This window comes from Physcomitrium patens, chromosome 5 (genome assembly GCF_059467195.1).
Source record: "Physcomitrium patens ecotype Gransden chromosome 5, ASM5946719v1, whole genome shotgun sequence".
NCBI lineage: Eukaryota > Viridiplantae > Streptophyta > Bryopsida > Funariales > Funariaceae > Physcomitrium > Physcomitrium patens.
The window spans coordinates 1,272,879-1,288,295 of NC_143414.1; the positions used below are offsets into that span (position 1 = coordinate 1,272,879).

The 15,417-nt window shown below is 33.9% G+C and overlaps 1 protein-coding gene across 2 annotated transcripts; it reads left to right on the forward strand.

Annotated features, from left to right (window-relative positions):
- Nucleotides 1-5,840: 5,840 nt before the first annotated feature.
- LOC112282104 (cystathionine beta-lyase, chloroplastic) lies at nt 5,841-10,769 on the forward strand. 2 transcript variants are annotated; one of them, XM_024519321.3, is made up of 13 exons: nt 5,841-6,050; nt 6,744-6,924; nt 7,128-7,237; nt 7,373-7,443; nt 7,608-7,699; nt 7,966-8,053; nt 8,349-8,584; nt 8,868-8,949; nt 9,155-9,272; nt 9,481-9,588; nt 9,952-10,054; nt 10,209-10,315; nt 10,505-10,769. In XM_024519321.3, exons 1-13 carry the CDS (start codon nt 5,853-5,855, stop codon nt 10,571-10,573), a joined length of 1,563 nt encoding a protein of 520 aa, XP_024375089.2. In that variant the 5' UTR covers nt 5,841-5,852; the 3' UTR covers nt 10,574-10,769. The 2 variants fall into 2 exon arrangements, with proteins under 2 accessions (XP_024375089.2, XP_024375090.2); XM_024519322.3 differs by having other exon boundaries at nt 8,376-8,584.
- The last annotated feature ends 4,648 nt before the right edge of the window (nt 10,770-15,417 follow it).

The following is a 15,417-nucleotide window of genomic DNA, read 5'->3' on the forward strand; positions in this document are numbered from 1 at the left end:
GCAAATACAATTCATCGCATCATAGATTTCTTCAACATATGATGATTGGTTCTCGTGGAACTCATCACTAGAAGGAGGAGTAATGTCACGGATATATGCATGTTAGCCAATATTTACATGTATAAATAGGTAAAAGTAAATTAATTCTATAATATCTTCTATGGAAGCTTTTTAGAAGCTTTATAGATGCTATTTTGACTTTATAGGTGTCTTTAGTTGACTTTTTGGATTAGAAACGTGGTCAACAAGTTGGCCATGTGCGACACATATTGTAAGCTTGAAGACCAAGCTAACTATGTGGCCCACATATAAAAAAACTTACCTTGTAAGTCAAAGCAAGTGTCCTAAAAAGTCAACACATATTGAAGGTCCTAAAGAAAATTGCCATGTAGCCCCTAATTAGATAGTATATATAGAGACAAGAGTGAAGCCTTCTTCACTTTTTTCAACTCTTTTTAGTAATAATCAAATTTATATTTTATTTTCAAGGAATCCTACATTATATGCTCATACTAAGCATGTTAAAATTTTATAATACTTTATTTGTGAGAAAATTAAAAGTAGTGATATCAACTTAGTTTTTTACCAAATTCAAAATATAGTTGTGGATATTTTGACCAAAGGTCTAACTTATGAGAAATATTATAAATTCAAGGAGATGATGGATATCACCAAATTGAGTTAGTCTAATATATCATTAAGTGGGAATCTTAATAGGAGTGTAACTCCTATTAGACATAAAGTAGAATGAACAATTAGCACTATTATTGTATTATAATTATTTATAGTATGTAAAAATTAACTGAAATATATAATATATTTATAATTATTGATGTATATTAGAGTAGTTAGTAGGTTAATTTAAAGACAGTTGATATAAGAAAATTTATTTTGAGGTTTACTTATATTGATTATAATATTTAAATTATATAAAATTTAGATATTTAATATAAAATTTAAGGAAAAGATTGGAGCTCAAAGATAAAGATCTAAATTTCTAAGAAACTTATTTGGAAGGATGAAAGTAAGGTATGGATGGATGAAGAAAAAAGGTAAAGTTCTTCAATTGTATTATTATAAGGTCATGTCCAATAGGCATTCACGAGGCTGTCTATAACCATAATATGGATTTTGGCGACTTTAGTAGAGGCATTTGAGAATCAAAAGCAAGTATTGTAATGTTTAAGATTTGAGCTAAAATTTTTGCACAAATTTTGGAGGATTTGAAATTAGGATGATGAAATTATAGCCGTTTGATGTTAAGGTGTCTTTTCAACATATATTGTTGCTCTTTTGAAGATATGAGTTTTATAAAAGATTTGGGAGATCGAGAGATACAACCGCAAGGGTAATTTCAAGATTTATATCTTTTATAAAAGAATTTTTGTATTTGAAGTTTATATGTAAAAGTTATACAGTGTTAAAAATAACACATATAATTTGTAGGTAGAAAGTGAGCCATTTTGTTGATAGTAATGGTTGGAGCCATTTCTTAAGTTTTCAGATGAACTTTTGGCTCAAAATTTCTAAAAGTGTGTGTTATTAGGTTAAAAAGAAATATATCAAAATTTTATGGTATTTGAATACTTAATTTGTGAAATATAAAGAAAATTACACATGGATATATGAATGCAAGGGTTTGAAGCTATTATTAGGATTTTGATAATATTTCAAGATTTGTAACAAATTTACATTTAAAATTTGTTGTGGTATTTTTTAAAAGTATATCAATACTTTATATAAAATTTTGGTTTTTTAAACAGTCCGATCATGAGATATGAGCTGTTGAAGTTTGGAAAAAATTCACTATAAGGATATAGAAGGTTTTATAATATTTTTATCTTATTTTTGGTGATCTTTAATGCTTAGGACTTATGTATTGATGTAATTGCCTCTATATGAACAATTTTATATATAAACTTGTTGTTTTATTTAATCTTAAGGCTTAATTGAGCAATTGGTGATAGCTAGAAGTCTAACACTCTCTTAATGCAAATTCTCTCTATCCTAACACCGCTTTGCTAGTTGACAAGTTATAGCTGCCATTTGGTGGTGGTAATATCATTTTGCCGCTGTAACCTACTAAGCCATCGTATGACCTAGGAAAACGAGTGTAACCTACTAAGCCATCATATGACCTAAGAAAACGAGTGTCCACATGTTAATTGGTCATTATTGACTAAGCTAATTGTTTGTATGTTCATACTAAAAAGTCCATGTGGTTAGACCATGGACTTGTACTATATGAAGAATAGAAGTAGAGATTCATTTTAAGCGATTGTTCTCTTGAATCCTTGATAGTAAGGTAGAGAATTCTTTTATATTTGCTTCATAAAACTTCTATCTAAGCAATACACTTCCTCTTTGTTTTCTCACAACATTTATCTTTCCTTGCTGAATGATCAAATGGGGCATTCTGTGCAACACCAAGCCTCTGCATAGAGGCACAAGCAAGGACTGTGGCGTTGAGGTTGTGAAGGAAGGAGTTAGTGTTGAATAATGGGCACTGGCAAAGGCGATAGTGATCCTTGCGGCCGATACTGAGCCTTTGCAGTCAGTTCTTGGTGTTGCTGGAAGTGATGTCGTCGAGTGAACAAGTCCTTCACTTAACCAGGCAATCACACTAATCGTGCATGTGAAGCTAGATGATGATAATCTGAGAAAGTTTGATTCATGGCTTCAGAGTGGGACATGATATCACAGTGAACGCCATTGCAGAGCTTTTGAAGCACGAGACCAACTTTTTTTTTTACTTTCAGCGTGATGGCCTTGGGTCAATTCCAGCTTCTCCACGATCGTCAGTCGCAGGTTTTTCTCTCAAATTGACCTCTCAGTTATGTTGTAGTATCAGTCAACATGTTTGTTGATGCTAAGATGCGCATCGTGTGACAACAGAAAACTCGTCGAATCTTCATGTATTGAAAGCCACTGCATAATGAAATTCTACTACACATGCTGTTTAGCAATATATGCTTTCATTATGCTGGAGACTGTGCGGTGTGTCGTCACCCCGTGCCAAGTATGCAACTTTGTTTCTTGAATGGTCACTGCCATCCGCATGCTTCTTCCAGTAAACTTCTAGTAGTACTTCGTGGAAGATCATCTAGAGGTGGTTATACAGCCGACATTGTTTCTGCGTTAGGATACTTGGCAACTTTGACCCTTTAAAGCAGTAGAGGCGTTGATACCATGAAAGCATCCAGCCTTACCCGAAATGGAATCAAAATAAAAGCCTCGAATATACGCGATATACGCAAATCGTAAGATGGATCTTTAAATGTGCTGAAAGCGGATTCAGAATATGATGCTCAGTTCCCGCTGACAGCGACAAATGCTATGAGCAAATAAATTATTTCACTAGAATCGTGACTCTGATTGTGCTGTTACACACCGATTGAAGTTGGTTCTTAACTTAACCAAGTCAACCCACGGTTCACTTTGACCACAACTTGGACTTGATCTTAATTTTGGAATAATCTATCTCCCAAATACTGTACAGATCTCTAAATCTCATTAATCTGGACACAAATTTCAACTTGAAACACACAAATCATGTTCAAATCATGTAAACAGTTCAGATTTGATAACTGTCCATTTCGGAACAGTTCTCCCCTGACGTCCGAACAGAATGTTGGGATGATTGGCGGCACTGCTTCGCACAAGACGATATCCATGGGAAATCGGCATACTGATTCTTACATAAAAAATAAAAATAAATACAGCTCCTCGTCCGGCTGGTCACGATAGTCAGAAACGCCATACAGAAACGTCAGACCTCGTTCCTCAACTCAGAACTGTCAAGAAATCCACTTCAATTTGCGAAAAGTCTCCAGGCTTTGTTGAATCTAGTTGAGTGGAAGTGTCGTGCAGTTGCAAACAATCTCGTTTCTAGGTCCCCAGGTTCTGAACCAGATTATCCGTCATCGCCCCCCGAAACCGACCACGTTCAGTTTCACCTCTCATGGAGCTCTGAATGGAAGTCGTGACCTCAGTGTCGGTAGCGCGCGGCAAAACTCTTGAACATGTACTATAAGTCCCATTTCGGTATCATTTTGGTTGAAGCGGCGCTTGATATGACCAAGTTGACAGTACATCCCTTACGTCGAAAGGAATTCCACCGGCGAGCTCACCTTGTCGCCCTCATTTTCACTTCCAAGTTGCCTTCCCTGCATGCAATTCCCTTCCAAGTGGCCACTGCCCTTTGGTGATTCCTTGTCTCTGGTTCATGGTTTTTGTGACTTTGAGGTTCGTGGGTTAGTGGGTGCATGGGTTTGTGGTTTGCATCTGAAGAGGCCTCCATCTAGTTGCTGGTCTGCATTTCCGCGAGCGACGATTCTCACATGTTTCTACACCGAAGTGCTTGCTTACACGCTGTGAAACAACCTGCACTACTCTCATATCTACACTATTCCGGTATACTCTCCAAAAAACTGTCTCCGAAAGTGCACACCCTCTTCAAGCATTCATTCAACCTACTTCCTGCCTTTTGCAATCTCCTTCCGAAGACCATGTGCGGACTCTAGAATCACCTCGCGACGTAAACAATCCATGAATCAACATTAAACCAGCGATGAATGCTGCGTTCCAACTTGGCCAATAGCAGCCTTCACTTTGTTGTATGATTTTTGCAAAACCCTAAAGCCAGGAAAAACATAACATCAATTGTCCTTGTTTCTAGTTGCATTACTTATTCGAGTGGTTGTATTTTCCTGTTCACTGTTCTTTTCTGGTTCATTTCAGATCTTTTAATTCTAGTTTGGTTTGTGGTTTTGTTGTAGTTTTTATTTATGCCAAAATATATCATTTTTTTTATATTAATATATATATATATATATATATATATATATTGAATTTTACATAAATTATCACTTCTCTAGCTGAAACTAGCACAAACAGCAAACAATGAGCAAAAGAGGATATTAAAAAAAATGTAATTATAATGTTGAGTCGGTTGCTAACAAGTTGCTAGCAACTATTGTGAACCTGAGATTGACCTGATAATACAAAGCTACTGTCTTAACAGTAATTGTAAACAAAACTTCAAAGAACAATTTAGTATTATGATTTATTTTTTAATATTTTTTTGGTTTTGTTTTGATATGTTTTTGGTAAATCAATGTTAATTGCAAATTCTTTGAAGCATACTTCAAGACCAAGTTATTACTATTTTAGTATATATTTATGTATATACACACATAATCTTTATTCTTATCTTTTCCTCAAAATACACATTGACGGTTAATTCTTAAAATGATACTTTATTTTTATTTTTTGCTGAATGTTTAATTTACTTTGTATTTTTCTTAAAGTTATAATGTGTAATAATTTTTTATATTTAAATGCATGGCAAATGCTCATTCTTTGACACATACTTGATTCTAAGTTTCATGAGCCATATATATTATTGTTTGTTTTATTTTTTTAAAACTACAATGTATTAAATATTTACGTTTATGTATTTCTTGAGATATGTGTTGGTTGGAGGGTTTTCACTAATTTTTCAATTCTAAGTGTATGTTGAGCACTACATTTTTTTACTGTACAAATTTTGTGTTTAATTTTTTAAAATACATGTAATTAACTTTATATTTTGAAGGTGTTTTTTCAAAATTTTACTCCAAACTCTTCACAATCTTGAATTGAATGATATCCAAAATTACCTAAAAAAATATAAACATGAATATTACAAGAGCTTTTTAAATGTAATATAATTTCGGGGTAATAAATAAAAAAACTGATTCACCCAAAAGCTGATTCATCCAAAAGCTGAGCTGGCTGCCACAAACAAGACTTCATCAACAAAGTGGCAGCACGAGATGCTGATGGATGAACATGAAAAATATCATCCGTCCATGATGCGGAAAGTGGCCATTAGGAAGGACGGGGACTTGCTCGAGCTTTGGTTCGAAGAAGCTAAATCTCTTGTAGCGATGGCGTTGGCGATGGCAGAGGCTGCAGCTGCTACGGCTCTCGGAGTTTCCGCTATCGGAGCCAGTCTCAAATTCAACAGTGTCTCGACTTCTTCCTCTGCTCAATTTACTACTTCTCAGGTGCATTGCGGGTGACATTCGATGTTTTGTTCTCGCTTTTGGTAACATTTGCAGACCACCGCTCTTACATGGTGCCGCAAATTCTCCTCGGGATTTTTGTGCATGGGGAACCGATCTCTTCATTTGTGGTTTGAGTGATTTTTACGTAGAAGCGGTGGTTTGTGCCTCGTTTGCGGTGTTCGCGAGGTCGAATCGGGCGCTGCTCTCCAACATAATCGTGTTTCATTACATCTTTTGTCGCTTGAATGGGATGACCTGTCTATTGTTGCTCTGGATGCGATGCAGCATTGATACAATTTCGTCGCGAATTGCTTTCGAGACACACATTTCTTACTTCTGAGGCTTGTTGGAACATTTTCTGTGAACTTGCCCTCGCTCATTGTCTGTAAATGGCGCAAGTGAGCGTATTAGATAATTGGAATGACCGAGATGATTTCAAGCGTCGAATGTCTTTACTAGTTACGTGTAGGTTCTCCCTCCGGGTTTAGCTCAACTGAACGGATCTTTACGTAAGTAATTGGATGTGGTTGGACATGTCAGGGTTTAGGGTTTAAGAGCACAAAACAAAATTTGATGTAGTGATCATTTTTGTGCTGCGTTAGAAAATTCTGTATAGTGCAGTTTTGAAACCTCAAGCAATCACGACCACTTAGTTACGTATCTCACCTGAACTTTGGACTTCATTCTATGCAGGCCTCTGTTGGATGGTTAACTCTTCCATTGAAATCGAGTCTTATAGCTAGCAATCTTCGGGACTTCGAAACTGTTGTCAAGACGCCAGCATCAATACTGATTTCACCAGCGAGGGCAGTGTCTACACGCATGAGTGAATTGGAAGAGGGAGGCGCTATGTGGGAAGATGATGGGATACCAGGTTTCCTTCACATTCCTCAAGAGTATCATAAACTTTGCCCGTGTTATCTTTTGCTTCGAAACTATATGTTGAACTGGTTGACTATGTATCAACATCCTCTCACAATCGTTTTATTTAGCTAATTTTTAACTTAAGATTTTTGCAATGCAAGGATGTGCGCCCAAATCTAAACTGCTGATGTAAAGGATCTTAATTGTGCCCAGAATCAGAAAGGAAACTTCATGTTTCCACTCAACTTCAACAATTAGACAATCCTTTCGATCCATATGGTGCCCTTAGTACACCTTTATATCAAACCGCCACTTTTAAACAGGTATGCAGAAGTAGTACCATTTGGACTCTCTTCTACGACAATGTAGTGAATATTGTCATTGATCTGAATCTCTCCGCTTTCGAAGGAGACGTGTAAACATTCTGACTGCCGATCCTTTTGGTGTGATGATGGCAGCCATCAGCCACCGAAGGTGGACCATATGACTACACTCGAAGTGGTAATCCGACACGAGATGCTCTTGAAAGGCAAGTCTGGTCCGTTCTCCGGCTGTTTGACGTGGTCTACATATACTCGGCGACTATGGTTGGTTCTCAGAATGGGCCGTGTTTTTTCCCCTGCTGCTGTTGGGAACTGGTTTATCCGCTCATCTCTAGCCTTTTCCTCACCCTCTTTACCGTCTTTCAAGCAGAACTTTAGCGAAATTGGAAGGTGCAGATCGAGCATTTTGCTTTTCGACAGGAATGGCAGCTCTAGCCACTGTCATGCGGCTCGCTGAAGCAGGTCAATATCGATTTTGAGTTGTCATACCATGGACACAACGTCCACTTATGCTGCCATTGGAATTGCCATTTATCTTACGCACTGTTCATTCTTATGTTCCTCTTTTTTTCCACTTTTCACCGTACGCTATCATTCCAGAAAAGTCTATGCTCTTGTTTCTTGTAATTTCTCGGACCGCACTGCTCATTTCATAACGGCAACTGTATTGAAGTAGATGAGATGGTGTTGCTTTCTTTACATGAGATACTTTGTTTGAATATCAACAGGTCAAGAAATTGTTGCTGGTGACGATATTTATGGTGGGTCGGACCGACTCCTCTCCCAAGTAGCTCCCAAGTCTGGTTTGATAGTCAAGTAAGTAAATCTGGGCGCTATTTTCTTTGCTCGATTATTTAGTACCTTGCGTAGTGCTAACGGTAGCATGGTTCCTGAAGGCATGAACGAACGGTTGTTTATGCCCTGCTGCTCTTTAGGACAGACACCTCTGATGCGGGCATCCTGTGACGGTCTTCATCCGCTCAGCCCAGCAAGACACAAGAACAAGAAGCATGCCACTAGTTGTTGAGTTAAAAGTGGTTGGAGCTGAATAGTGGAACTAGTAAGGCAAGTCGCATGTATATCGACCAGATTTTGTGTTTGTGTATTGAAGTGAACGGCTTCGAGTGTTCTTCCACAGGCGAATAGACACTGGCAATTTGGATGAAGTTAGGGCAGCAGTCGGACCCAAAACTAAAATCGTGTGGCTTGAGAGCCCCACGAATCCACGGCAAATGATATCCGATATCCGGGAGATAGCTAAAATTGCGCACGAGTATAGTGCACTGGTGATTGTTGACAACAGCATAATGTCACCTGTTCTTTCCAGACCTCTGGATCTGGGTGCTGGTAAGATTTTTGGTCATGTTTAGTGAAGGACTCGTAAACCCACCTCAAGTGGATGTGTAATGTCTCAGAGCGAGTGAGGGGGTCATGCTTATTGTGTTGCGAGTAGCACATGGAATTAAGGAGTGTGTAGGAGTGTATCACGCTGTAGCACAATCTACGTGTCGGCACTGTCTACGCATCCGTTGGTTTGTAATGGTGTGCTTCACAACCGTGTGTTGGGTTATGGGGCTTCGGGAACGGAAGGCTGACTAGACCGAGTCCCATTTATGGTTTTCATGTGCAGACATAGTGATGCACTCCGCCACGAAGTTTATCGCCGGACACAGCGATGTAATGGCTGGAGTTCTAGCTGTCAAGGGAGAGAGGTGGGCATCGAGTTTGTGTGGGACGGTTGACAATTTCTGTTTGAGATTGCATGGGACTGGGGTGTGGATACATTATTTTGTGTAGGTCTCGTGTTGAGAACCGTGAAGGTGTCGGTGGTTGAGGTTATATTAAGAACCTTGATATAACTTTAGTGGTCTCCCCTCTTCGTGCGATCTGCGCTCAGAATATTACCATGATCTGCAGTCTGGCGAAAGAGATTTACTTTTTACAAAATGCGGAAGGGACGGGTCTATCTCCGTTCGATTGTTGGCTGTGCCTACGTGGAATAAAGACGATGGCTCTTCGAGTCGAGAAACAACAGGTTTGATACGCGGACCGTGGAAACAGAACTTAAAGTTGTTTGACGTATGCAATCGGCGTTATCGAATTGAGGAAGCTAGTCACTGTTATATAGATTGTGCTAGAACTTGACCAGCTGCGGCTCCTATCAGTTACGGTAGTTGAATCGGAGCTGACTTATCAGCACTCTATCAGTTCGTCCCTTATGGTGTGTTTGTTTTCCATGATAGGCCAATGCGCAGAGAATTGCTGAGTTTCTAGTGGATCATCCACTTGTCACTCGCGTGAACTATGCAGGCCTTCCCAAGCACACTGGCCGTGATCTTCATTACTCGCAGGTTTGTCTATTTTACCATTGCTTTTGTGATATACGAGCAAACTTTTATTTTATTCAACAATAATTAGTTGCGCATACGACATTACTATTCATCAATATTTATTGGGATATGTGGTGCAAGAGAATTGAAGAGAGGAAAATCAAAATACCTTTTGACAACCTTGTTGTATGAAATTGTTCTGGTGTAGTCTTCCATATAAAGAGCTGAAGGGTTGTGAAGATTGGGTTGTCTTTTTACCCCTCAACTAGTCACCTGCATGCCCTAGCGTGTAGGGACGCTTCACCACTGCTGGTTAGTGATTTAGTGAGGTACCCGAGGTCCGGAGGGATGAAGCTGAATTTGAGTTTATTGGATTGTTTGCAGTGTAAAGGGGCTGGGTCCGTTTTCAGCTTCAATACTGGCTCTTTGGCGATATCGAAGCATGTGGTTGAACAAACCAAGCTATTTAGCATCACCGTCAGTTTTGGTCTGTTGTCTGACCTGCTTCTTAATTTTTGGCTTGATTTTCGATAATATCAATGCATGCACTCCTTGATGACTATGTAATAGAGCAAGAATTTTAATGTATAGTTAAAGAGTTTCATTCTATTTAACAGTGTTTAGACTTGCGAATACTGCAGGAAGTGTGAAGTCTTTGATAAGCCTGCCATGCTTCATGTCACACGCAAGCATTCCTGCAGGTGTCCGGGAGGCGCGTGGTCTGACCGAAGACCTCATACGCATTTCGGTAAATAACTATCACTGTCGCGGTTGATAATGATTGCGTTGATCACAGTGAAAAATTTGGGAGTGTAGTACATAAATGATGGGGGTTCGTAAGACATATTACAGTTACGAGTCTTTCAATCCTCAATATCCTCTGTCGTCTATTTACTATTGTTTATGACGTGATCACTGTGCGCACGATTCTGTACAGATTGGTATCGAAGACGTGGATGATTTGGTTGCAGATCTTGAGCAGGCGCTAACGACAGCTCCCAAGTGAAATGTATTAGAACGATCTGGCAGAGAACTGAGACTCGTCAATATGTTACATAATGAAATGACATAGTCAAGACTGAGGTTGAGAAGAGTTTTAGTTGTCGCGTAGCTGGATCCTTAGTAGAGTAGCATACCTTTCAATGTGCACCATTTTTTTGTGATGAACCAGCTATTCCCATTTTCGTTTTGGACATTACAAAGCGTTTTATTCGTGCAACTCTGGATGGAGGTTTTGTGATTGAATATGTGGTTGTATCTTGTTTTCTCCCGAAATTGCTCGATTGGTGTGTCTTAAGTACCACAATCGAGTATTCCATCGATAAAATGGTTAGAGTCGGACGAGTCGCATCTGGGTGGTGCACGTAATGCACGTACATCGGTAAAATGGTTGAAAGACTTCCAACCATCTCAGCCTGTAGGAGTTTTTCCAGTCAGTCACTGGAGAATATAAATTTAGTATATATATATATATATATATGTATGTATGTATTCACACACACAAAATGTAGGAAAACTGAATCAAACTCTTGAAATTCCTAATTCAATCAACAATGTAGAGAAATTGGCAATAGGTCATTACAAACTTTAAATTGTGCAAGATAATAGTTTGAGTTACATTTTGATGGGAAAAAATGTCTCTTTTACATCAATATGTCCAAGAAAATTATATTTTATGGAAATTATATTTTTTGACTCACTTTTGTATCCTCCATCACAAAACAATTTAATACTTTGTATCATGTCTTTACTAGCTAAAACAACTTGGATTTGCTTCAGCATGCTTTCACATAACCTTTTACACTCCTCTGGTGTAATGGGAGCCCAACATTTCTTAATATGCTTCCATTTAACATAGCAGCTTTGATACATACTCTCTTTTGTGTATTTGTAAGCACTTGTGGTCTACCACTAAGACAAGTTTGAAAATTGGACAATTTCTTCTTTTTGATTTGAGCATAACTTTGAGTCACTAACAATTCATTTGCTACATCCCTTGTGGAACTACCAACTTGCAACTTCACAAAAATAGAGTTATCAAGATCTATTCTAATGCTAGCAAAAAGCATATCTAGGTATACCATGCTTATTGAACAAGATCTATAAAGAATATGTAGAGAGCTTTGAGCTAATAGTCCAAATGTACATGAGAATTTGAGTTTTGCAATGTTAAATTCCTCTTCTTTAACATTATTGTATTTGATGGTAAGAGACATGTAAAACTAAGTCATGACATGTAATAAAGCTGAAATAGCAATTTCTAATCACAACTTGTATATTTGTGAATATTAACTGATATTAGGTAGCAAAATTGAAATGATATCTTATGAAAATAGAACTATAAAAAAATTTTCATTGAGTTTTTTAAAAGACTCAAATTTCTATTTTTGGATAGCTGACTCAATTTTGCTATATATATATATATATATACATATGTATGTATGTATATATGTAGATAGTTAAATATAGAGGGCATTGCTAATGCTATTACAATCTTTGCTATTGCCATTACAACTTTGCCACCCATTTGACATATTTCTATAGTTTTTTTTAATCCTAACTATGATAAAATGGTTATAGTGGAAATAAAAAAAAGAAAATTTTGACAAATTGGTTTTTGAAATGTTTATGAGATTGTGGTGGTAGTAACAAAAATTATGGTGGCATTAGTTATATCCTATATATATGTAGTTTTATGAAGTTCTTTAAGTAGTCAATATCACAAAAAACATGATAATAACTAAATTGAAAATAAATCACAAAAGAATCAAAATAAGAAAAAATCTTATTTTTGATTTAGAAAAAAAATCACTTATTCTTTGAAGAAATCATAAAACCATTTTTCTACCATTTTTTTCCTATATTACAATTAATTTTTGCTATTCTACTTCAAAATTGAATTGATGTGAAATTTAAAATACATATAAAAATAATAGTGTAAATTTTTGTTTTAAAAAATGTAATACAACATATTACAAAAAAATATTAAAGAAACAAAATAGATAAAATATTAAAAAAATTAAAAAAATTAAAATAATAGCCATTGAAGCTTAAAATTTAAGATTGGCAATATAAGAAAAAGTCTATTAATATTAATACTTATAAAAATCAATGTAATAAGATAAGATTTCCAAGCATTTCTATCCTATATTTTTTCCAAATCAATGTTGTGAAAGAATGTACTTACACAACAAACCAACATCAATATATTAAAAATGATAGAAATTTTAAAATACAAAATTATTATTTGAATCTAATTTTTTAAAATCTATACACAATTACCTTATAGCTTCATAAGAAAAATGTAAATAAGTTCAATTCAATAATTTTATTAATCTATCTTAGGCATATCTACAACTTAGGATTTATTTGTCAAACAAAAATAAGATCCTAATTGTTCAAATTATTGTTATAATGGTTACTAATTAACTTGGTAATATTTTTATTTACTTTTCTTAGCTAAAATTAAATAAAATTTATTAAGTGATTACATATGATCTTTAATATATTTTAAATTGGCATATAAATCTTAATATGTTTTATAAGTTTTTTTAAGTGCACTATAAGCAAAACATCTTGGATCTAAGTTGAAGATATTTTAGATAATTTCAAGTACACAAAAAAAATATTTTTATAAATTTTAAGACCTTTAAAATTTTTCATATAATATAGGCTTTATGTAAGTATTTTTTAGTTTCTAAGATAGTGTTATTAATAACACTTATCATTTTCAAAAGAATGGTAGATGGGATACATATGAATTTTATAACTTCAAGGAATCAAATCTTCCTTATATATAGAATTTGCATCTAAATACTTGTTTTTAAAGATTATTGTTAATTGTCAATTTGTTAGGATAGTGACTACTTTAAGTATAGATATGTTAAGCTTCAGCTATTTCCATATGCTACATTGGTTTTGAATATTTTTTCCAAATTCATTAAAACATCTTTAATAGAATTGATAGAAAGTCATAGAAACAAGCTTAAAACTTTTTTAAATTTTAAAAGAAGTAAAAACATTGCTATGATTTAGAAATTTAGGGTGGTAATAATATATCTTTAACTAAAGTAATATTAGTGGTACTACTAAAAATAATAAAATTTGAATTATTATTTATTTTTTAAAGATTTATTTTATTTATAATAGCTTTAAGAATATATTAACAACCTCATTAATATCTATTAAGTCAACATAGTTTCAAGTATGTACCAAAAAGCATAAGTTGTATAATTCTTAAAATGCTTTAAATTAATAATTTAAAAATATAATTTTATTTAGTAATTTAATACATTATAAAATTATATACAAAAAAATTGATGGTTCAAATATGTTACCTTAATGAGATTAAGTACAGATTCTTATTTTAAAAAATATTCCTATGCAAGTAATTTTAGTTGAAATCTTAAATAATATAAAAGCCAAGCATTAAAAAATATTTTTCTATTATAAATGTATACATTATAAACATTACATTGAAAGACATGGATAAGAAATTATTTTTGAAAAGAGGTAGAAAAGCAAATAAAAGCATAGAAGATAAATTTTAATTTGATGCCCTTTAAATGGATTAATTAATTTTTTTACATTAAAAATATTTTTTATAATATAATTTTAGATAAAAATAAAAATATATAAAAATATATATATATATATATATATATATATATGTATATATATTCATAAATTATCTAAATTTAAAATATAAACTTAAAAAATAAATTAAAAATATTTTTAGATTAATGTAATGTAATCTTTGATATAAAAAACGAGTTGAATGTTATTGAATATCTTGTATTATTAATGATTTGAGTTATGCTCTAATAAGTGTATAATATCTTTATAATAGTAAGTAAAAAATACATCTAAGTTGGAAGGCAATATATAATTTGGTAGTACCATATAAAAAGAAGTTTTTAAATAAGTCAATAATAAAATTTAAACTTCTTTAGATTTGATGTCTATAGAATTATTTATAAAGACAATTAGTTAATTTATTACTATATTAAATGAAATTTTAAGCTATAGTACTTTATATTTTAAAGAAAAATATTTTTTAATTTTTAATTAGATTATGATTATATAATAAAAATACCAAATATAATAAAAGTATATATTTTCTAATAGATTATTTTATATTCAAATATTTACTTTCATCATTATATATATTCTAAATATGTACATGTTAAGAAATTTGTGATTTCAATACTAACACAAAAAATGCAATAAATAATGTACCTATATTTCTTAATTCTAAATAAATTATATTTATGTCTCATACAATACTTGCTTTTAAACTTATTATTTAAAAACATATTATTTTAAAGATTTTTTAAAATTTCTACAACTAACATAGTGCATTTTTCATAGAACTTGGTTGTCACTTGCTATCCTTATTTTTAAAATATCTACATATTTTATTCTTTTTTATACAACATATACAATATGTTTTTACAATTTAAAGAAAAAATTTTAAAAGTATCCCTGAAATTTTTTGAAATATAAAAAATATCTTCATATTCTTCATAATGGCATACATATCCATCAAATTTGCTCTAATTGTCACGAATTTAGAATATTGACTAGGAATCTAAACAAGAAGCTCAAGAAGAATCGACAAGAACTAGATTAATCAGATGAGTACAAGAATAGCATTAGAAAGGTGAGCTAGAGCTCCAAGAAGTATGTTGTCAAGACAAAGGATCCCCTCAGTCTTGGTTCCTATATATACTATAAGCTAGGAAGCTTCTTAAGTAACTTCCACAAACTTGAAAACTTCTCAAGTAGCCTCTACAAACTACAAAGCTTCTCTAGAACCTTCTAAAAACTTCTAAAACTTCTTAGTGTATG

Bases quoted from the DNA above. Each gene is read 5' to 3' on its own strand.
- LOC112282104 (XM_024519321.3), top strand. From the start codon at position 5,853: ATGATGCGGAAAGTGGCCATTAGGAAGGACGGGGACTTGCTCGAGCTT. The intron at 8,585-8,867 runs GTAAGATTTTTG...TTTCATGTGCAG, and splicing joins ACCTCTGGATCTGGGTGCTG to ACATAGTGATGCACTCCGCC. The intron at 9,273-9,480 runs GTTTGATACGCG...TTTCCATGATAG, and splicing joins TTCGAGTCGAGAAACAACAG to GCCAATGCGCAGAGAATTGC.